Source organism: Myxine glutinosa, chromosome 11 (assembly GCF_964187855.1).
Source record: "Myxine glutinosa chromosome 11, kmMyxGlut1.1, whole genome shotgun sequence".
NCBI lineage: Eukaryota > Metazoa > Chordata > Myxini > Myxiniformes > Myxinidae > Myxine > Myxine glutinosa.
In genome coordinates this window covers 25,473,353-25,498,235 of record NC_136271.1, presented here as the reverse complement: position 1 = coordinate 25,498,235, position 24,883 = coordinate 25,473,353, and the positions used below count along the sequence as shown (strand labels likewise).

Sequence of the window (24,883 nt, the reverse complement as noted above, 5' to 3'; positions counted from 1 at the left end):
TCGTATCGGCAGTTAATCGGATGCTTTTGGGCCCCAACGTCAGCTAATTCAGATTTTTTGAGTATGGCTGTACATGATAAACAAAGAGCGCGGTTCGTAGATCGTAAATCCATTAGTGCCGTGGGCATCGGGTCACTGGGTGCGGCGTAAAAGGGATAACAAAGTCGAGTCCTTACGCTATTATTATATATACTAGCCGAAACCCGTGGAACATCCACGGAAGGGAGGATGTGGTGTATGGATAGAGTGTCCCATTATGGATGGCATAGGGGAGCGCTCATGGGATCTTCTTCTTCCGTTAAGCTCCAATTTTTTCTCTTTAAGTTAAGTCCAATCAGTCCTCTCTGCTCGAAGTGCTCAGGCCATGCCTTCCCGCTCTCATACTTTTATTGCCGTTCGGTGTAGAAAGGGATTGACATATCGTTCGTCTGTTTCAGCTCGTTATCTTTAAGCTTCCTTATGTCTCGCCACCTGCTACACCTCTCTGAGTTACGAGGATTTATGCAACGCACCCCGAGTATCGCAACGTCACTCCATTTAACTTTATTAAAATGACGATAAAGACGTTTCCTTATATATATGCTAATTTAAAATGTTCAAGGGAATAAAAAGACCATTTGGTTCACACCACCCATGTTCACACCACTCGACTGTCCAATCAGTGCACGGCTCGCTTCGCCTTCGCCCAGCAGACGCCAATACGATGGCGTCGTATCGGCAGTTAATCGGATGCTTTTGGGCCCCAACGTCGGCTAATTCAGATTTTTCGAGTATGTCTGTACATGATAAACAAAGAGCACGGTTCGTAGATCGTAAATCCATTAGTGCCGTGGGCATCGGGTCACTGGGTGCGGCGTAAAAGGGATAACAAAGTCGAGTCCTTACGGTATTATTATATAGATATATATATATATATATATATATATATATATATATATATATATATTTCTGTCAGTTGATTGTTTGTTTGCCATTTGTATTACAGTGTACAAGAAGGTAGAAATAAATGAATGACATGTTTATCTAACCATTTATTCTGGGGGAAATGATTACTGAAAATTATTACGGGGGAAAGCCTTAGCGACATTCGTTTCCGTTTTTGGACGACCGGACTTCTTTGCAGTGGCTACCGACCCTGTTGCTTCAAATTTCTCGACAATCAATCGTTTGTTTCTTCCCTCGGGTGGGTTAATATCGAATTCCTGTGCCAAACGGTGTGCCGCCATCATTGGTTGTTCATTACATTTATAGTAATGTTTCATGGCCGCAATGCGTTGATTCATTGAAAGGTAATTCATGGTTCAATTTGGTGCAACTTCAGTAACTTTACAAACTCTCAGCAATAACCTGCAAAAAAAAAAAAAAAAAAAATTAAGAAAATTAATAATCTGCAAGACTTATTAACAACATGACATCCCAGAAAGAATCTGACAGCCGTAAAAACAGAAATCGGGCGCTACTTTTGACTCACCCTGTATATGCCGCTTTGATATTATAGAGTATTATGTGTAGATCATTGACAAACTAGAACGGCACTCTTCGATGACACGACGTCGACTGATATGCCTCCGCCCATATTATTACATCATTATAATACTTGTATCAAGTTTGATTTAAATCCATTCAGCTGTGCCCAAGTTAGCACATTTTTACCTGACATGACCTCTGACCTTTGGCCTTTGGCCTCGGGACCCCCAAAATCTAATCACTTAATGATTACAACATTATACAAACCTGTACCAACTTTGAATTGGATCACTTCAGCCGTTCTCAAGTTATAGACCTATTACAGATTTGACCTTTGACATTTGGCCCCAACATCGAATCGCTTAATCTTTACAATATTATACATACCTGCACCATGTTTGAATTAGATCACTTCAGCCGTTCTCAAGTTATAGACCTATTACAGACTTTGAACTTTGACCTCTGGACCCCAAAATCTAATCACTTAATCTTTACATCATTCTACATAAGTGTACCCAAGTAAATTTAGATCAAGATCAAGTAAATTTGATCAGAATCCCTTCACTGATTCACAAATTATCGCGGTCACAATATTTTTTACCTAACATGACCTCTGACCTTTGGCCTTTAACCTTGTGAGCCTAAAATCTAATCAGTTCATCTTTACCTCATTATACATACATGTACCAAGTTTGACTAAGATCCTTTTAGTCGTTCTCAAGTTATCGCGGTAACGAGAACCTATCACGGATGGACGGACGGACAGCTGGACGGACAACCTGAAAACATAATGCGTCCGGCGATTTCGTCGGCGGAGGCATAAAAATCTTGATTTAATCCATCTTTATTCAGGCTGTAACACAACAAAACGTGAAAAAAAAGTCAGGGGGTGTGAATACTTTCTGAAGGTACTGTATATGTCCTCGGCGTTTCTTGGTCTCTTTTGAGTTTCACTTTCATTGAACTTTTTGATTGCCCAATTGATATTCTCAACAACATTGACCACAATAACTTAAATAACTAGCGTGGCAGACATCACAATGTTTGACTAATACCCTTGATGAGTTGAAACCCTAACAACTGGACAGCACTCAGGTAATGACTCAGGTGAACAGACTCTTGTGTAACAGAGCTTATTATCCACAAAGAGGGTCTCTGTTTCCTGCATTAATAATGTTCAGCCATCTCCAACATCTACACGTACATTGAAGAAAATTGTCACATTTGCCACAATTTACAAGGAAGGAGGAAAATGAATGTGAGAAACATAAGCATACCTGTTCTCTATGAGTTACGTTGATCACCTGCTGGGCCAGCTCAATATATCCACAATAATGGGTGAAATGCAATTGTAAACCATTCAACATAAATACATCAAAGTGCTGCTGCCTCACAAATACCTTCTCAAATGTTCCGCTTCCAAGAGCCAATTAAATTGTCATTTCATTGCTATATCAATTCATGTCTTGTGTTTCTAACACCAGGAATAAGCAAGGTCAGCTGATATGTGATAATTCATTCGCATTGCACAACCACTCATCAATGTGATCCATTATTCCTTGAAATGAAAAATTGAAACTGCAGTTTCCAGACATTTCCTTCAAACTGTTTGTCATCTGAGACATGCCCATCTCATTTCACACAACAACAGCTTCGGAATATCTCTTCCTTGTATGTTATCATGTTGTTCCATCTTTACAGTATTTATGGCTTATTAATATGTAAATAATACAAACATCCATATATCTTTATATATTATTTGGAAAAGAGAGGTGATATTTATGCCAATAATGATCCTGATAAACATGCGTGTGAACTAACTAGTGCGAGTTTAATCATAGAAGTGGCATGTGTGGATTTTTGTTTGTAAAAGGAGGGGTTTCATCAAGATGATTCTTTTTAACTCAACTGGACTACCGTCCAGTTGAGTTCATCACATACTGAACCCTCCGGCGTCCGTCGTCTGTCGTCTTCTGTCGTCTGTCGTCCGTTAACTTTTCGACGTTAACACTCCAGCGTCCACAAATATCAACCGATTCTGATCAAACTTGACATGCAGCATCCTTACCCCAAGGACCAGGTTGGTATTACATTTCAGCCCGATCCGTTGAAAAATGGCGGACTTAGGCGACCATTTTTTTTTTGTCATGAAAACGACGTTAACACTCTAGCGTCCACAAATATTAACAGATTTTGATCAAACTTGGAATGTTTAACCCTTACCACACAAGGTAGGTTGCTATTGCATTCCAACCCGATCTGTCACAAAATGGCCGCCATAGGCCGCCATATTGTTTTCAGCTCCGAAACGACGTTAAGACTTTAACGTCCACAAATATTTATGGATTTTGATCAAACTTGGTATGTGAGTCTCTTACCACACAAGGTAGGTTGCTCTCGCTGGTCAACCCGATCTGTCACAAAATGGCCGCCATAGGCCGCCATATTGTTTTCAGCTCCGAAACGACGTTAAGACTTTAACGTCCACAAATATTTATGGATTTTGATCAAACTTGGTGTGTGTGAGACTCTTAACACACAAGGTAAGTTGCTATCGCATGTCAACCCGATCTGTCACAAAATGGCCGCCTACACAACTATATTTCTGCAACATTGTTGCAAAGTGTAACATTGTATCAATTGTAAAACAAGGACAAGTATAAGGATACAAGGACCTTAAAATTATTACACAAGGTTGTTGGCTTTTCATTTAAGTCAAATCTAGTACAGACAACTGACGTACTTTAAAGTTGTCCAGTCAGTTCAGTTGAGTTCTGCTTCCCTGGAAGCTCTAGTTTATTATCTTCTTTAGCTACCTTTTTCATCTCACCTACTGTGGCATACACACGGCTGCCAGGATACCATAGAGGTACACACACTCGCCTCTGAGCTAGCCTGGGTTTGAATCCTGACCCAGCTATTAACTGTCATCCTGCTGTTTCAAGACGGGCTTGTAATATAGTCAGTAACTGAAGAGAGGGAAGAAGCTACTGCCTACCTGTCTTCATGGAAAATGAGGGATGTCAAGGCAGAGGGTAGAGAGAGTCATCAGCAAATATACAAAGAGGATATTCCAGATAGTCAGAGAGATCGTTGATGAAGATCAGGAATAGGACTGGGCCCAGAACACTGCCCTGGGGGATTCCAGCCTGACAGGGAGAGGGATTGAAAGAATTCCATTGAATGCCACAGTGCATATGAGGCTATGAGAGTAGAGGAAGTCAGTAAGCAAGGTGTGGAGTTGGCCATGTTTGGAGGGCAAGGTGAGATGCCACACTGTATCAAAAGCTTAGGATATGTCCATAGAGACGGTCCTCATCTCATGTCTGACATTGAGGGCCTCCATCCATTGTTGGGAGAGTCGAAGCAGCATGTCAAAGGTGGTGTGACCTGGTCTGAATCCGAATTGATGATGTGAGATGAGGCCTTGGAGAAAAGGAAGGATTTCTTATCAACTGCGATGATAGATTCCATGACCTTGCTGATGATTGGAAGTAAGCTAATATATCTCTAGTTAAGGGGACCGATTTTTGCACCTTATTTATGTAATACGGTGATGTTGGCGGATTTCGAAGCAGATTCAAGATGTCCTCGGGTAAAGTGAAAAGAGCAGATGGCGGATGTCTGGAAAGCAGCAAATTCAGTTCAGTCAGATTAAAATTGCCGATTTTATGTAACCTTTGACCTTTTGACCAAATTATTAATTTGTCTTCTCCATATTCTCATAACAAACCTTTGCTGAAAATTTGATGACAAAACTCAAATAGTAAAAAAAACTTACTGCCCAGACAGACACACAGATGTGATTGCAGCGGGAGACGGGCTGGTGAAGATTCAATGGGGTGGTGTATAAGGGTGGTATTCGGAACTGTTTCTGGACAACTTCAATTGCACTAAAGTTTCGGATTTTTTAAACAATCGTTAAAATCACTACGGCTTTAAAATTGAATTAAAATTGAAGTAACACTGCGTGTATTGTGTTCTATGTACTTTATAGTTTCTTTACCTTCAGCTATCTCTACGGTACTTCCAACAAAAATAAATAAACAATTACTCCATTGCATCATCTACAGTTCAATCCTTATTTAATAATTCCTACCTTGGAAATAAAACTCAGTAAGAAAAAAAAATCCTAATAAATAAATAAACGTTGGCAATATTTTGGAGTTTTGTAAATATCTCCTTCCAATAACATTTTGAATCCTCGTTCGATCCTGTATTTTGATTTCTCCATTTCACATTTGTGATGACACTGCTTTCCTATTCCACAAACCACTTGAGCACTATTTTATGCACTTCCCTCATTAAACAAAAAGCTTGCCTACTAATTGCATTTTTGACATTGCTTATAGATGAAGCCCTGTTGCCCATTATGTTTTATAGCCTCTGCTGTTGACTGCTCCGTGACTGTCTTTGCATGTATTTAACAGTTCCTAACCGTCGATACCTTTTTCTATTATTGCTACCTTTTCTAAATATATTTAACAGAGTCATTGTATTCCAGTGCATCTTTTCTTTCCTTCTCAGTCACTGATCGGCAAGCCATGCGTCATCACGACCTGCATGGAGACCTCAAGTCCATTGAGAGAAGCTCAGACTCCAGCCCTCTTTCAGACTGTTCTCTGACATTCCCAAGCATGGACAGTGCTGTAGAGTCATGGGACAGTTCGACACTAGAAACCACCTGCAGCAGCCATGGTGAGTAATTTTCTGCATCGGATGTTACAATGGATGGACTAGTTTGTGTGGATCAGTGAGTGGTCCTCCATGCGCTGTTTGAGATTAGACAGTTGGTGGTCATGCTTGGTATTTACACAGTGAGTGATCTTCTGTCATATTACGAAGATGTACAGTGCCTTCAGAAAGTATTCATTCCCCTTAACCTTTTTCACATTTTGTTGTTACAGCCTGAATTTAAAATGGATTAAGTTGAGATTTTTTTTTGTCACTGATCTACACATACACGACATGACGAAAGGTATATGGACATGGACACCCCTTCTAATTAGCGGATTTGGCTATTTCAGCCACACCCATTGCTGACAGGTATATATAATCAAGCACACAGCCATGCAATCTCCATAGACAAACATTGGCAGTAGAATGGGCCGCTCTGAAGAGCTCAGTGACTTTCAACGTGGCACCGTCATAGGATGCCAACTTTCCAACAAGTCAGTTCGTCAAATTTCTGTTATTGTGAAGTGGAAATGTCTAGAAGCAACAACAGCTCAGCCGCAAAGTGATAGGCCACACAAGCTCACAGAACGGGACCGCCGAGTGCTGAAGTGCGTAGGGCGTAAAAATAGTCTGTCCTCGGTTGCAATATTCACTACCGCGTTCCAAACTGCTTCTGGAAGCAACGTCAGCACAACAACTGTTTGTCAGGAGCTTCATGACATGGGTTTCCATAGCCTAGCTGCCGTACACAAGCCTAAGATCACAATGCACAATGACAAGCGTCGGCTGGAGTGCTGTAAAGCTCGCCGCCATTGGACTCTTGAGCAGTGGAAATGCGTTCTCTGGAGTGATGAATCACGCTTCCTCATCTGGCAGTCCGAAGGACGAATCTGGGTTTAGCGGATACCAGGAGCACGATACCTGCCCGAATGCATAGTGCCAACTGTAAAGTTTGGTGGAGGAGGAATAATGGTCTGGGGCTGTTTTGCATGGTTTGGTCTCGGCCCCTTCCTTCCAGTGAAGGGAAATCTTAACACTACAGCATACAATAATAATAATAATAATAATAATGCATTTATTTTATACTAGGGCATGCCCGTACTATATATATATCTAAAATTATATCCCCCCCCCCCCTCTATTTACATGAAATGGTTTGGTCCAAAGCGAACGGCTTGCGAGTACGGTGACAATCCCCCCCCCCTCTATTTACATGAAATGGTTTGGTCCAAAGCGAACGGCTTGCGAGTACGGTGACAATCCCCCCCCTCTATTTACATGAAATGGTTTGGTCCAAAGCGAACGGCTTGCGGAGTTTGGTAAAGAAATCGCCATAGCGTGCACAAACGCGCAGGAAAGCGAAAGAATCGCAAATTAGTTTTAATTAGTTTTAAAACATAGTTTAACGCCAACATAGTTTGCCAACGTGAAATAAATGAATACGCTCTCAAATGTGCCGTCCGAGGCAGAGTCTGTTCGCCACGTTCGGCACACGTGATAGCTCGCTGCTCTCTGATTGGTTGAATCGTTTTTTGGACATAGCTCGGTAACTACTTGTCCGATTAATATGAAACGTTGAAAAGGCACATCCTCGGGTCCCCAGCAATATACCTGGCAAGTTGCAAGTATATCGGACCGGTAGTTGTCGCGAAACAGCGGTCACAGACAAACACACAGACACACACACAGACACACAGACACACAGAGATTACTGGAATTATAGATAGATAGCGCTTTTCAGGAAGCCCAAAGACGCTTTGACAGAGTGCAAAACATAATGCATAGCAAAACATGCGCGTGAAACAATGAAATTCTAGATGATTGTGTGCTTCCATCTTTGTGGCAACAGTTTGGGGAAGGTCCTTTCCTGTTTCAACATGCCAATGCCCCCGTGCATAAAGCGAAGTCCATACAGAAATGGTTTGTCGAGATCGGTGTGAAAAAACTTGACTGGCCTGCACAGAGCCTTGACCTCAACCCCATCAAACACCTTTGGGATGAATTGGAATGCCGACTGTGAGCCAGGCCTAATCGCCCAACATCAGTGCCCGACCTCACTAATGGTCTTGTGGCTGAATGGAAGCAAATTTCCACAGCAATGTTCCAACATCTAGTGGAAAGCCTTCCCAGAAGAGTGCATGGAGGCTGTAATAGCAGCAAAGGGGGGACCAACTCCATATTAATGCCCATGATTTTGAAATGAGATGTGTGATGTTCGGGTGTCCACATACATTTGGTCATGTCATGTAATTCCCTCATAATGTCGATGTGGAATTTTATTTTTTAGAAGTGTTTACAAAATAATTAAAGCTGAAAAGCTGAAATGTCTTGAGTCAATAGGTATTCAACCCCTTTGCTATGATACTCCAAATTGAGCTCAGGTGCATCCAATTTCCTTTCGTTATCCTTGAGATGTCTCAACAACTTGATTGGAATTCACCTGTGGCCAATTCAATTGATTGGACATGATTAAGAACAAAACACACCTTTATACATAAGGTCCCACAGTTGACAGTGCATGTCAGATCAGAAACTCTACCATGTAATCCAAGGAACTCTACCATAGTAGTAGTAGTATTAGTAGTAGTAGGTTGGGGGGATGAGGAGGGGGGAATTGAGGACTTGAGGTTGGGTGGGGGGTTTGACAGGCATTGGGGTTTGGGGTTGGTTGAGGACTTGAAGTCACATTTTACATTATGTGGAATATCTGGGGGTCCCTGTTAGTTCCGTTATAAAAAATACGGAGCAACCAGGAATCAAGTCCAAATGCTTCAGAAGGAATCAACTGAGATGTCCTAGCTGGTCCACAAAATGTCACAGTGGTTGATATTATTGTAGTGCTGTTGCAACATGGGATGTTTGCTCATGCTTTTCTTCCACTTTTACCATTCTTGCTTGAGACAAACATTTTATTTTGTTCTCGGAGGTTGTGACCACCCACACTTGGCAGTTTTAGATGACCTGCCAAAAAGATGTGTAACCACATCCCAAACCACAGAGCCTGTTTTGCGGCCTTGATTCCAAGTAATAGGAATAAATGGGCCATTCAACCAAATACAAGGGAAACACGACGAGGGCCACATTGTTGGTAATAGAAAACTAACTATTTATTTCCAATTTATACACTTGAAACAAATTACCCAGATTATCTTAAACCTATTCTCAACTAAGCACAGTGATGAAAAAAGGGAGAACTAAGAAATGGTGCTTTGGTTAGCTTTTCTGTCTAAGCATACCAGGTTGGATTTATGATGCCAGCCTCACCATGGAGAATCATTTCTGTCTGTGGTGAGTCGCCAATTCAATGAATCCCCTTGCATAATCTGATGAGACTTGAAAAGACAGCGCAAGCCAAACAACGAATGATCTTGACAGCCGAGTCAGTCTAACTGCGGCTGGAACTCCCGATGCTACCTGCTGCATGGTCGGATTGTCTGCGACTAAACCGACACCCCTCACTGGATTTGCTATTGGGGAGGGTGACTGTGACGCCCTGCCAGGACTAAAAACAACACCTGACAAAGGGTGCATGAGCTCTTTTCGGGAGCCAACGGCCATGCAGTACGGAGATGGTGTCTCCTAAAAAAAACTCCTAATGGGGGTAGGAAGACTTGCTTTTCCACCTGGCCGAGGTACTGCCTCCTGCACAGTGATCCTGTGAAGAGGTTTCCTTGTTTCAGGACCAGGTGACGATTCTGCCAGTTTTTCATCTTCTTCTTTTTCTTCGTAGCCCTTCACATTTAGTGGCTATCAGATTTGTTTAGGGCAAATTTTAAAAAAAGGAAGAAGAGCAGAATTTGAGAACCAAAGCACTAATGCCATCTGGGCCCATCACAGAACCAGGGTCGAGCTTGCACAAAACGTTTTCCTTCTCAGTTTGAGGAGTGAGAAGGATGCAGGTCCAGTGGACAGTGGCCAAAATGGCGAAATATGATGACAGAACAGGAAGGGATGCATTCATGAAATTTGGGGGTGAAAACAGAATTATATTCTGCCTTATTATTGGCAGAATCAACAAATATGTAATTAGAGGTGGGGAGGGAATTAAGGGAGAGCAGACACCAGAGATTGACTTTTCAAAGGGCCACCATGACTTTGAGGAAAGAGACCCATTGGAAAGTTCAGCCTTGAGATTTGCAGGATGATGTTTTCTGACATGTCTCAAGATGGACACTCACACTTATTAATGAGCCTTACGGGATTAATAAAGTTTCCCTCAATCTGATTTGCTTTCCATGCTGAGATAACAACCTGCTTGACCACAACCACCTCTCCACATAATTAAATGTACCAGGGCCTAGAGGATTAATAGGATAGCCATAGACGGGATGGGATAAACTGGTGCATGAGAGCCAGTAGGTGTTTCTGGAAGTGTTTCTGAATGTAATCAATATCAGATGTTTTGGAGATAGCAGCCTAATATTTTTTATGAGAGCGCAGATCACATGTTGGGTTCCAGGAAGTAAAGTAAAGTTGGATGCGCCTTATTTGTATGACCCAACACATCATCAGTGATGTCATCATTGATACCTAATGTCATTGACCAATCAGTAGTAAAATGAACTGGGAATGACAATAAATACATGTACGAGTATATTAAAGTTTACAGCTAACGGAACATTTATTTTGTTGAATGGATTGACTGTGATTCTTTATAGGGCATACATCTGTTGTAACAATATGGCTATTTGGGTGTGTTTTTCATACAGGGACATTACATGGTCAGGTGACTTCAAAGTCGAGTGGCAAAAGAGTTGAGGGAAGTGTGGACCAAAGGCATTCTAACACATTGCATCCCCCAACATACAAAGCCATGAGTGTTGATACGCACAACATGGGAGACATCTTCAAAGACCTATCGGTATGCACTGTGGCTTTGGATAGTTTATTGATCAGAAGTAAACATCCAGTGTTATCAGAATCATATTAAGAGATTAGAATTATGTGCAGACCTTCATCCATACAGGTTGTTGATCCATCTCATTGGATACCATCAGATAAAACCATCCAAGTGAAAGGCTATTGTATACCGAAGGGGCTAATGCTTGCCTTAGAAACCTAATCCATTTAGATATGGAAGCCAACCAAAGCCCTCACCTAAAGCCTTAGCCTAATTTATGTTTGTGGATATGACCTTTAACATGTGTAAATACCGGCAACAGAACTATTTTTTATTTGGAGAGCAGAGGCCATATAAAAATGAAAAGATAGAAAATGAAGTTTCATCTGAATCGCAAGTGGAATCAACAGGACTTAAATAAAGTTTGCTGAGTCCGTCTGTCTATGCCAGTGTTTCCCAAATGGTGGGTCATGACCCCAAGGTTTCACTGCCGGTTGAGTCAACCAACGCCAATGGCAGATCACTCTCATGCTATGGTGACAGGAAGGGATTGTTGTTGTATTCCCATTACTCTGAAGAATAAGAAGAAGTTGATTTTGAGCAGACAACAAATCCTTAGAGGGTTAGATGTTAGAAAATTACCCACATTCTTTTTATCATTGAATGTTGTTACGGACCAGTATATTTATTTAATTGTGCTTGGATGAAGGTTAGTTTAAATGTACTTTGGTGAAGTTTGTTTTGGCTGTTGGTTTGTAGAATATCCTGTTGGGTCTCAAAGACATCAACGAAGGCTGCAGTGGGGCTCAGAAATGACAACAATCGTAGATAAGAGACGCCGACAGACAGCTGCAGTGGCCTTGCTTTGCAGATAAACAACTCTCTATGTGAGAGGCGCCAACAGTTTGCAGAAGATATATAAAGGAGGAGAGAGAAAAACCAAAGGGAGAAGAAATAGAAGAAACAAATGGGAGAAAGACATTTCCAGAGCTGCTGCACTGAATTTAATGTTGCAAAATTCATTTTAAAACTGACTCGTACAGTAAAGGAGGAATCGGAAGTCGACTGTATGCGAACCTGGCATGGTTCAACACCCTCATTCCCTGACTACGAAGAACCAACTTCACCCTGCTGAATGGTGGTTGGTGGAGATTCAGCTTCACTTATTACATCATACCCAGCGAGGTATCATAGTTGCTGAACTCCCTCTACTTGTCGAATCTACTGGTAGGACACTGCACTGCGGTTGTCTCGGAGATTACTTTAATAGCAGGCATATCCTCTCTGACACATTATTGAGAAGGCGGCTTGCCCATTCCTCCACTCTCTCCTCATCTACAAGTACCCATTGTCCTTCATAGCATGCATCTACAATGTCTCACACAACTTGCCCTGTGGACTTGGGTTCTTCTGCATAATTCAGTGATACAAGGCTTCACCCTCTGAGGACTTTTGATTCATGACTGGCCTGTCAGCTTCATCCTGTGCACAACCTCAGGACAAGATTCCTTTGAATGTACTCATTGCCGACCCTTCACCCATTTATAACCTGCTGGAGTTTATTTTACAAACTGTTTGCTTGGGATAAGTTGCCACCTCGAGAGTCATGAGTTGACTTATAGCTGAATTGATATCTGTTACGTTTGTACATATTTAATTTGGAGATTCTTAGGAAAGTCAGTAAGTGTTGCTTTTAATCAGTATTATTGTTTTTTGAGGTAGACGGCAGGGATTAATAAATATAACTTTTAAATGTATCCTTCTGCCTCTTTCACACATAAAACAGTACAAAGACACATTAGTGTCTTTATTTATTTTCCACTATGACACTTGGTTACCGGGAGACTCGCTGCAGTGCCTCGAGATTGACACATAACAATGTGGTATCTTTCCTTTCTGTAATTTACTAGCAGAGTACCCACACTCCTGGTGAATGTAGTTTGAGGCATTACTTGCTGAAAAAAAGTGTAGTCTGCAAATTTCAAGAATATACTACAGATGTGTGTGTGATGTGCATCTAAAGGGGTCTAAATGGGGACTAGGTGGTCTAAGGGGTGTAAATGTCGAAAGGGTCTCAGGGTTATAAAAGGGGCTAAAGGGGTCTAAAGGGTTTATGGAGTCTAAAGGTCATCTGTGTGATAAGTGTGTGAAGTGGTGTGTGCAATGAGGACAACACACTTAAACTGCCTAAAATACAGTTTACAAATGGGTACATGGAATGTGAGAACACATTGTGTGACAAGAAGACAAGCAGAACTGATATACCATATGAATGAGAAAATTACAATTGGAATATTTTCAGAATTTCTGAAACTACATGGATTGGGCAAGGAGATTTTCTGACACGTAAAGGACACACGTTATGGTATTGTGGAGAAGAGATAAGACATTAAAAGGGCGTAGCTTTTATAGTGCATAAGAATACACTGAAACCAGTGCTGAGCATTCATCCATTTTCAAACAGAATAATCTCAATCAGATTAGCAGCCATGTCACAAAATCCAGCCATCATTCAAGTATATGCTCCTTCATGCGATTATACAGATGAAAAGGTCGAAGTTTTTTTTTTACTGCGAACTCGAGAAAGTCATAAAAAATACTCCATGAAAGGACATTTTAATTATACAAGTAGACTGGAATTGAAAAGTCGTTCTGATGTACTGTATATGAAGAGTGGAAAGCTACAACTGGGAAGTTTGGCTAGGGAAAAACGAATGAAAAAGGGTTTAGGTTGTTAGAATTTTCAAAACAACATGGATTGATCCTCACAAACACACTTCATAACCATAAGCCCTCAAGAAGAATAACATGGCATTCCCCAGGGGGATTACATCAGAACCACATTGACTACATTTTTCTATCCAAACGTTTCCAATCAAGTATAAATAGGAGCAAAACCCATGTTTCTCCTGGAGCAGATATCGGTAGTGATCATGAACTGCTAATGCTGACAATAAAAATTAAGTTAAGGAGGGAAGGAAAAGCAGAAAATGTACGAATATGATATGATCAAGAAAAGTTGAGAGATGCTAGCAAAGCTGAATGTTTTAAAACAGAAATTGGTGGAAGGGGCCCCATCATTGCTTATTGATAACGTACAAACAATTGCAGAAACTTTTGAAAATATTACGCATGAAACCACAATAAGGGCATTAGGAAAAAGAAAGAAAAAGAAACAACCGAGGGTAACAAATGGAGTTTTAAATAAATGCAAAGAAAGTAGGGAACTTAAGGCAAAACGTTTTGATAATTCAAAGACATTACTACTATATAAAAATGCGAATAAACCCGTGAAAAGGGGAAAATGTAAAAGGGGGAAATAAGAGTAGATAAATCAGCAATGTTCTGAAAATGAGAGTAGATTCAATGAAAATGACATAAAAAAGGATTTAATATAGTGAACACTCAAGTGCAATCATCACAGCCAAAAAACACACTTAGAGGATAAAAATGGAAAACCACTAACTAAACCTGATGAAGTCTTAGAAAGATGGAGGCAGTAAGAACTTTATATGCATAATTAATACATAGATGAAGAGGTAATATAAAAAACGTGACAGACAGAAACAGCTGTTCAGCCAAATAAAGAACCACCGACATTGTGGGAAGAGGGAGTAAAAGCAATTATGAAACTCAAACATAATAAATTTCCATGCACAGACAATATCAGTGCTGAACTCTTAAAAGTAGATGGAAAGCCATGATAAAGTTTTGCATAAAGTTTGCGACATAATTCTTAAGTCTGGAGAATGGCCTGCAAAATGGACCGAGTCAATAGTAAATCCTCTATTAAAGAAAAGGGGAGAATGTTAGGGCATGTCATATGTCATAATAATAGAACCATTGGCCTCATTAATCATCCTAGTAAAAATTTTCTACAAATCTTGCTCAAGCACATTAAACCAATATGAAAGAGATATACTTGATGACACTCAGGCTGGATTTATTGAAGGTCGCTGCACGGTAGAACAAATCTGTAGTCTTAGAATCCTCGGGGAAAAAAATATACCGACCATGACCTAAAATTATATCACAACTTCATTTCCTTAAAAAACGCTTTCGATAGAATTTGGTGTATTGTTATTTGGCTCACAATCCAGAAGTTTAACATTAGTCAAAACTTATGTGAAGTAAGATCTCGTTATGAACATGCAAAAGGTAAAGTGTTTATTTGGAATTCCTTTCGTCACTGGTTTCAGATAAAAGTGGGAGTACGTCAACGGTGTGTTATCTCACCAGGTTTTTTTTTTTTTTTTTTTTTACATATTCTTGGAACAAATAAAGAGCGAGGCTCTAGAAAACTTTGATGGTGGTTTAAGGTTAGGGGGACGAAGTATAACCAACTTAAAATTTGCTGAAGACTGATTTTCTTGCAAGTTCTGCAAAATAATTGAAAGAGTTGACAACTAGATTAGATAAAACTATAAGAGAATATTTAATGGAAATCAGGGCAGAGAAAAGCAACAACAACAACATGCATTTTAAGGCCATTTTCCCTGCTAGAGTGGGGGTTAGCCTTGCGGTCCCCATGACAATCTTCTCCACTTTACCCTATTTTCTGCATCTCCCCTTGTTAACCCCCTTGCCCGCATTTCTTCTTTGACCATCTTTAGCCAAGTCTTTCTTGGTCTTCCCCGTCCTCTACTTCCTTCTACATTCATTTCCATCACTCTTCTCAACCAGTCACTTTCATCCTTCCTCAACACATGACCAAACCATCTCAACCTGTTTCCCTTCACAACATCCATCACAGGCTCTATTCCCATCATCTTTCGCAATTCATCATTTTTGTCTTCCTCTCTCTCAACGATACTCTGCACATCCACCGAACCATTCGCATTTCCACCCTTTCCAGCCTTCTTTGCTGCTCTACGTTCATTACCCATGTCTCGCTCCCATAAATCATAACACCTCTCACACATGCAGCATACACCTTTCCCTTCAGCTTCAACGACACTCCCCTCCTCGTCAGCACGCCACTCAGTTCCCGAAACTTCTTCCATGCACATCTCACTCTAGCAACCGTTGCCGAGTCTGATCCACCTTCTCCATTCAGCATGTCTCCGAGGTAGCAAAATGTTTTCACACCTTCCAGCAGAGCAGAGAAAAGAGAAAAGAAAGGTGATGATAAATTCTTCTTCCAGCATCTTCCAGATGATAAATCTTCCAGCAAAGAAAAGCAAGGTGATGATAAATTTCAAGCTCCTATCAACATTGGCTGTTTAGACCAAGAACATGTTCAGTCTTTCCAATATTTAGACAGTATTATTACACGAAAAGGGAAATCAGACAATTAAATTAAAACAAGAACAGCAATTTGCAACATCCACATTGGTAAAGCTTACATGAGTTTGGAAAAGTAATAAAATCACAGTTAAGACTAAGATCAGGCTTTTGAGAGCAATTGTTTATGCAATATTTTATATGGATGTGAAACATGAACATTGAATGCTAATTCCGAGAAGAACATCGACACTTTCGAAATGAAATGTAAGATGAAAACTTTACAAATTCCATACCCTGCTCATAGGACGAATATTTCAATAAAACATTAAATATCTCAAAAAGTTGACAATAGTGAGACCCTTCTATCGATTGTTAAACAGGGGAAATTAAAATCGTTTTGGCCATGCAGCGCGCCACAGAGAAAATCCTCTGTTAGCTAATAATATAATGCATGGAAGAGTACCATGGAAAAGAGGAAGGCGTCGACTAAGATAGTCTTGGACGGGAAATATTAATGAATGGACAGGGCTATGTTCAATAAATGCCATTAGAACCGCAGAAAATAGACCAGATTGGCGTTACAAAGTCAAGTCATATGTAATGCTTCTATGATCTATTAGGGCTATGGATTGATGAATGGATGGATGGAAAGGTCATCTACCTCCCCCACAAATTTTCCTCAATTTACTCCATACCTATACCTACACAATAAACACGTACCTCCATTGCCATCTTCTTCTCTTCCATTCCTTTATCCAATGTCGGCATTTCCAATTTCTGCCCTGCCAACCCTCTCTACCCTAGGTACGGTAATAAATAGAAGCCTTATAAAGGGGTCACATGATCACATCTATCTCCATAAGGAGGAGTTACTGCATTATTTGCTTGACCAATAGTATGCATGCAGTATATGGAAAGGTGAATTTCGGAAAATTTTTTTTTTCAATAAGCGGTATGATCCCCTGTGAACCTCAATGAAAACCTCAACAGACCCTTCAGGACCCTTTTCCTTCGTAAATTACACATTTTGTCTTACCTTGCAATCCACGATCGTTACTTTAAGACAGATAGTGAGTTTTACAGGAGAGTTTCTCACTCTGAATGAATGAATGAATGATCGCTTTAAGGCCATTTTCCCCGCTAGAGCGGGGGTTAGCCTTGCAGGCCCCATGACAATCATGGTTCCCTGTTTGAGGCAATGTTTTTATGGCCAGATGCCCTTCCTGACGCCAACCCTTGGTCACGCTCTTACGATGCGCAGGGATACGGTGTACCTATTCTAAACCAGGGTACACACCGGGATCATTCATCCCAGCAAGCTGGTACTCAATTTGCCGACCTCGGAAGGATGACAGGCTGAGTCAACCCCCCTGGCGTTAATTCAGCGATCGACCGGGATTCGAAGCCAGGATCCTAGGATCCCAAGCCGGCACCCTAACCGCTAAGCCAACACCAGGCTAGAGTTTCTCACTCTGTGCATGCGTAAATGGCAAATGTTTGTGGGGTGTTGTACTGTGCATGCGTAAATGGCAAATGGTTGTGGGGTGTTGTACTGTGCATGCGTAAATGGCAAATGGTTGTGGGGTATTGTACTGTGCATGCGTAAATGGCAAATGGTTGTGGGGTATTGTACTGTGCATGCGTAAATGGCAAATGGTTGTGGGGTATTGTACTGTGCATGCATCAATGGCAAATGGTTGTGGGGTATTGTACTGTGCATGCATAAATGGCAAATGGTTGTGGGGTATTGTACTGTGCATGTGTAAATGGGAAATGGTTGTGGGGTATTGTACTGTGCATGCGTAAATGGCAAATGGTTGTGGGGTATTGTGCTGTGCATGCGAAAATGGCCAATGGTTGTGGGGTATTGTACTGTGCATGCGTAAATGGCAAATGGTTGTGGGGTGTTGTACTGTGCATGCGTAAATGGCAAATGGTTGTGGGGTGTTGTACTGTGCATGCGTAAATGGCAAAGGGTTGTGGGGTATTGTACTGTGCATGCGTAAATGGCAATTTTCGATGAAAAAAACAAAATTGTATTGCACGGGTGCAATACCCAAGAGACAATGCCACTTCTTTCAGTTGTGATCATTGCACTCGGCTGGGTGACATTTATCAACAACTTGTAGTGGTACCCGGTGTTGCCCAGTATATATACAGTCACGTGAAAAAGTAAGTACACCCCATGTAAAGTTTTGACTTTTTCAACATATTTCAACATGCAGCTATTTGATCTTCATTTCAACAATATTGAAAGATAAAGGTGATATAATCTATCTATAATTCCAGTAATCTCTGTGTGTATGTTTGTATGTTTGTATGTTTGTATGTTTGTATGTTTGTCTGTGACCGCTGTTTCTCGACAACCACGGGTCCGATATACTTGAAACTTGCCAGGTATATTGCTGGGGACCTGAGGATGTGCCTTTTCAAGGTTTCATATTAATCGGACAAGTAGTTACCGAGCTATGGCGATTTCTTTACCAAACTCCGCAAGCCGTTCGCTTTGGACCAAACCATTTCATGTAAATAGAGGGGGGGGGATTGTCACCGTACTCGCAAGCCGTTCGCTTTGGACCAAACCATTTCATGTAAATAGAGGGGGGGGATTGTCACCGTACTCGCAAGCCGTTCGCTTTGGACCAAACCATTTCATGTAAATAGAGGGGGGGGGGGGGGGTTGTCACCGTACTCGCAAGCCGTTCGCTTTGGACCAAACCATTTCATGTAAATAGAGGGGGGGGGATATAATTTTAGATAGATATATAGTACGGGCATGCCCTAGTATAACAAATATCATGAAACATTTACATTTTGTAATCCATTATATAATTTAAATAAACATAAATGCAAATGTCGCATGTGGAAAAAGTAAGTACACCCCTACATTTATCACTACTTCAAATACCTAACATTAGAATGAGGTGCACCAGCTCAGGTGCAAATGATTAGAACATCGTTAGAGACAATCTTGGAGGAACCTGTCTTATTTAAACCTCAGACATTTAGTTTGGTTTGCTCTTTGTTGTTGAAATGTGCGGCATAACCATGCCTAGATCAAAAGAGCTCTCTGAGGCCTTCAGAAAGAAGGGTATAGATGCCTACGAGTCTGGGAAGGGATTTAAAAAGATCTCCAAACAATTTAAAATCAATCTTTCGACTGTCCGGAAGATCATCTACAAGTGGAGAAGATTCCAAACATCTGCCAACTTGTTCAGGCCAGGCCGCCCCAGCAAGTTCAGCCAGAGAGCAGACCGCAAGATGCTGAAAGAAGTCTCTAAGAACCCCAGAATATCATCACGGGACCTACAAGTAGCTCTTGCCACTGTTGATGTCAAAGTGCACGAGTCTACCATTAGAAAGAGGCTGCACATTTTTGATCTACATGGGAGGTGTGCCAGGAGGAAACCTTTGCTGTCCAGAAAGAACATCAGGGCAAGACTAAAGTTTGCCAATGAACACCTAGGCAAAGACCAACACTTCTGGAACAATGTGCTCTGGACAGATGATTCAAAGGTGGAGCTATTTGGCCACAGTACCAGAAGACATGTTTGGCGAAAACCAAAGACAGCATTTGACCACAAGAACCTGATACCAACTGTAAAGCATGGTGGTGGAAATATTATGGTTTGGGGCAGCCTTGCTGCGTCAGGGCCTGGGCAGCTCACCATCGTAGAATCCACTATGAATTCTTCATTGTACCAGAGGGTGCTTGAGGATAATGTGAGGCCATCTGTCACAAAGTTGAAGCTCAACCGAAGATGGACCTTGCAACATGACAATGACCCTAAACATACCAGTAAATCTGCCAAGGAAAAGCTGAAAAGAAAGAAATGGAGGGTTCTGGAATGGCCAAGTCAAAGCCCGGATCTACATCCCATCGAGATGTTGTGGAGGGATTTTAAACGAGCTGTGCATGCAAGAAACCCCTCAAACATCGCACAGCTGAAATAATTCTGCATGGAGGAGTGGGCAAGAATTTCTCCCAGTCGATGTCAGAGACTGGTAGACAGTTATAAGAAACGCCTACTTGAGGTTGTTTCTGCCAAAGGGGAGCAATACCACCTATTAGAGCCAAGGGTGTATTTACTTTTTCCACATGCGAAATTTGCATATATGTTTATTTAAATTATACAATGGACTACAACATGTAAATGTTTCATGATATTTGTTATATTATATCACCTTTATCTATCAATATTGTTGAAATGAAGATCGAATAGCTGTATGTTGAAATATGTTGAAAAAGTCAAAACTTTACATGGGGTGTACTTACTTTTTCACGTGACTGTATATACTCGTATAAAGCCCGACAAAAATGACGGGTTGGAACAGTTTTTGAAGGTACAACCACGTGAGCATGCCAAAGTCTGAAGGTAGGGTTAGTTAGGTTTTGACTAACCCTAATCCAATGGATCCCAAAGACCGAAAATATCCGGAAGACCCAAAATACCCTGAAGACCCAAAATACCCCGAGGATCCAAAAGACCCAAACAACCCCAAGTACCCAAATGACAAAGAGGGCCCAAAAGACCCCAAGGACTCTGAAGACCCCCAAGGACTCGGACACGGCCGCGAGGTGACGCTGTTGCCGGGCCGACCACGGCTCGGCGACCTTGCCCATCGCGAAAACCAGCGGCTTGTGGTCGACGAAGGCCGTGAACGCACGGCCCTCGAGCAGATGGCGGAAGTGCCTGACCGCCAAGTGAAGCCCGAGCAACTCGCGGTCGAAGGTACTGTAACGGCGTTCGGGCGGGCGAAGCTGCCGGCTAAAGAACGCCAGCGGTTGCCAAGCTCCACGCACCCATTGCTCGTGCACCGCGCCCACCGCGTAGTCCGAGGCGTCGGTGGTGAGGGCGATCGGTGCATCGGGCGCCGGGTGCGCGAGCATGGTGGCGTTAGCCAAGGCTAGCTTCGCGCCCGTGAACGCCGTGTCCATCTGCTCAGTCCAGGTAACGTCGCCTTTGCCCGGCTTACCTCGGAGAGCTTCGTGCAGGGGGCGCAGGAGCTGGGCGATACGGGGCAGGAACCGATGGAAAAAGTTCACCATGCCCAGGAACTCCTGCAGCCCTCTGATCGTGCGGGGGCACGGAAACCCCTTCACCGCCTCCACCTTGGCCGGCAGGGGGACGGCTCCATGCCTGGTGACACGGTGCCCCAGAAAATCGATTACGGCGACGCCGAACCGGCACTTTGCGGGGTTCACAATCAGGCCATGCTGGCCCAGGCGTTCGAAGAGCGTGCGGAGGTGGCGTAGGTGCTCTTCGCGGGACGCGCTGGCGACGAGGATATCGTCCAGGTAGACGTAGACAAAATCCAAGTCACGCAGGACGCTGTCCATCAGTCGCTGGAACGCCTGAGCCACATTCTTCAGACCGAAGGGCATCCGCAGGAACTCGAAGAGTCCGAATGGCGTGATGACTGCCGTCTTCGGGACGTCCTCCGGCCTGACGGGGACCTGATGGTAGCCGCGTATGAGGTCCACCTTCGAGAAGAAGGACATGCCCGCCAAACGCCGGAAAAGTCCTGAATGTGGGGGACGGGGTAGAGGTCGGGAGTGGTGGCGTCATTGAGACGGCAATAGTCCCCGCACGGTCACCATCCCCCGCCGGGCTTCGGCACGATGTGCAGCGGCGACGCCCAAGCACTCTCCGAGCGCCGAACGATGCCGAGTCGCTCCAGGGTAGCGAACGCCGCTTTTGCCACCGCCAGCTTCGTCGGCTCGAGGCGGCGTGCCCGGGCGTAGACCGGTGGCCCGACGGTGGGGATGTGATGGGCCACCCCGTGCTTGACGGCCCCCGCCGAGAAGGTGGGCCGCGTGAGGGCCGGGAAGCCGGCGAGGAGGCGGGTGAATTCGTCCGCTGCCGGAAGCGTACAGATCAACGTGGCCGGAACCGAACCGTTCGGCAAGCCGCTTGGCAAGCCGCTCGGCGAGTCGCTCGTTGAGCTGCTCGACGAGCTGGGCAGCGCACAAGCGAGCGAGCTGAACATCTCGGCCTGGACAAGACGTCTGCGCTTTACGTCGACCAGGAGCCCATTAGCGCACAGGAAGTCCGCGCCAAGCAGTGCCATGGGCACGTCGGCGGTGACGAACGTCCATCGGAAAACCTGCCCTCCGAACCGCAGAGAAAGGCAGCGTTTTCCATACCTACGGATGGGCGTCCCATTCGCGGCAAGCAGCGCGGGGCCCCCGCCCGCGGCATGCTTGTCTGACGTACCGGCGGGAACGACACTCACCTGCGCTCCCGTGTCGCACAGGTAACGGCGCCCGGATAAGGTGTCCGTTATGAACAGCAGGCTGCTCGAACGGCCGGCGCTCATCACCACTATTGAGCGCCGGCCCGGGCGTTTCCCGACCTGTTGAAGGAGCATGGCGGATGACACGGAAAAGTCGGAAAAGTCCTGAATGTGGAATGTGGACACTGCCGAGCCTCGTGGCCGAACTTGGCGTGGAACCAGCACCAGGTGGTGGAGCTGGAGGAGTGCGGCTGGCTCCGCCAGGCCAGTGGAGTTGGCGGTTTTCCCCGCGGTGGCGGTTTTCGCCGCGGCGGTGGGCGGAGCGTGGCGGCGGTCAAGAGGTGCGTATCAGCATGCTGCGTATGCTGTGTAAGCTGATGCTGTGGATCAGCATCATCAGCAGCATCAGCCTCGAGGTCCGTGACGGCCGCACCGACTCTCGCCCGCGTGTCCGAAGCCGCGAAGTACGTGTCCACCTCGGCTGCCAATGCTCGTGGTTCCGTTAGCACGGTCCCGGCCAACGCGAGGCGAACCTGCGCTGGAAGTTGGCGACGGAAAAGCGCCCGGAATAGAGAACCGGGGGCTTCGTCGCCCAACAGTGACAGCATATGGTCCATTCGGACCGACGGGCGCGTGTCGCCGAGCTCGGGGAGATCCAGGAGGCGGTCGGCCCGTGCGTCGTCCGTGAGGCCGAACATGGCTAGGAGTAGCCGCTTGAGTGCCTCGTACTTGTGGCCGTCCGGTGGGTGGCGAAGGACGGACACAACTCGAGCGGCCGTGCCGGGCCCGAGGGAGGCGACGACGTGGCAGTAGCGCGTGTCGTCGCCGGTGAGGCGCCGAAGCTGAAATTGGGCTTCGGCTTGGACGAACCAGACTTCGGCCTGGGCCTCCCAAAATTCGGGAAGTTTAATCGACATTGCGTTGTTGGCAATGGCGTCGTGTGTGGAAGGATCGCTCCGGCAGATCCAACGTCGAGGGTCACCAGTAAAGCGCGGCGTTACGCGCGCTGCTTGCGAGCAAGGAGGAAGCGGACAAGCGGTAACTTATAAGCGGCTTTATTTCAGGAGCTCACTGTAACACTAGCGCGCTCCGGGCTGCGCGCCCTGTGTATATCCTCAGGCCACGCCTACCCCTCGGGCGTGGCCGCCGCCCACTTGGTGCGCGGAATGATGTCACCACGCCAGTGGGCTTTCGTGTCCGCCACAATATCACGTATATTACAAATACATTTGTGCAAAATAATTGTTTGAATTATGATTGGTTTAAACCATGACAAAACGGCAACTCGGGTACAGTCATTTATCCCTATATCTACACATCTGGGCAGTGTCTGTGTTGTCACTTAACGACTCCCTCAAACTTTTGTTTCTGTGGTTGTGAAGTGTTTTTAATAACGTTGTGGTGGTTTTGAATCACGTGGTGGTGAGGTATTTTGAATTATGTGGTGGTGAGGTGTTTTTAAATGACGTGGTGGTGAGGTGTTTTGAATTACGTGGTGGTGAGGTATTTATAATTAAGTGGTGGTGAGGTGTTTTTAATTATGTGGTGGTGAGGTGTTTTGAATTAGTTGGTGATGAGGTGTTTTGAATTACTTGGTGCTGAGGTGTTTTGAATTACTTGGTGCTGCGGTGTTTTTAAATGATGTGGTGGTGAGGTGTTTTTAATTTCGTGGTGGTGAGGTGTTTTTATTACGTGTTATATGGCTGTGAGGTGTTTTTATTCCGTGTTTTATGGCTGTGAGGTGTTTTTATTACGTGTTATATGGCTGTGAGGTGTTTTTATTACGTGTTATATGGCTGTGAGGTGTTTTTATTTCGTGTTATATGGCTGTGAGGTGTTTTTATTACGTGTTATATGGCTGTGAGGTGTTTTATTACGTGTTATATGGCTGTGAGGTGTTTTTATTACGTGTTATATGGCTGTGAGGTGTTTTATTACGTGTTATATGGCTGTGAGGTGTTTTTATTACGTGTTTTATGGGTTTGAGGTGTTTTTAATTTTGTGTTGGTGAGGTGTTTTTATGACGTGTTTTATGGCTGTGAGGTGTTTTATTACGTGTTATATGGCTGTGAGGTGTTTTTATTATGTGTTTTATGGGTTTGAGGTGTTTTTAATTTTGTGTTGGTGAGGTGTTTTTATTACGTGTTTTATGGCTGTGAGGTGTTTTTATTACATGTTTTATGGCTGTGAGGTGTTTTTAATTTCGTGGTGGTGAGGTGTTTTTATTACGTGTTATATGGCTGTGAGGTGTTTTTATTACGTGTTTTATGGCTGTGAGGTGTTTTTATTACGTGTTATATGGCTGTGAGGTGTTTTTATTACGTGTTATATGGCTGTGAGGTGTTTTTATTACGTGTTATATGGCTGTGAGGTGTTTTTATTACGTGTTATATGGCTGTGAGGTGTTTTATTACGTGTTATATGGCTGTGAGGTGT

At 43.6% G+C, this 24,883-nt stretch overlaps 1 protein-coding gene across 1 annotated transcript in view; it reads left to right on the top strand.

The window, feature by feature from the left end:
- The window catches only part of LOC137436513 (glutamate receptor-interacting protein 2), a 535,867-nt gene that overhangs the window by 479,195 nt on the left and 31,789 nt on the right, over window positions 1–24,883 (top strand). Inside the window, exons 18-19 of the mRNA XM_068130374.2 lie at window positions 5,995–6,165; window positions 10,854–11,005. Of these exons, the coding sequence (XP_067986475.2) occupies window positions 5,995–6,165; window positions 10,854–11,005 (323 nt within the window). The remainder of the gene's footprint in view (window positions 1–5,994; window positions 6,166–10,853; window positions 11,006–24,883) is intronic.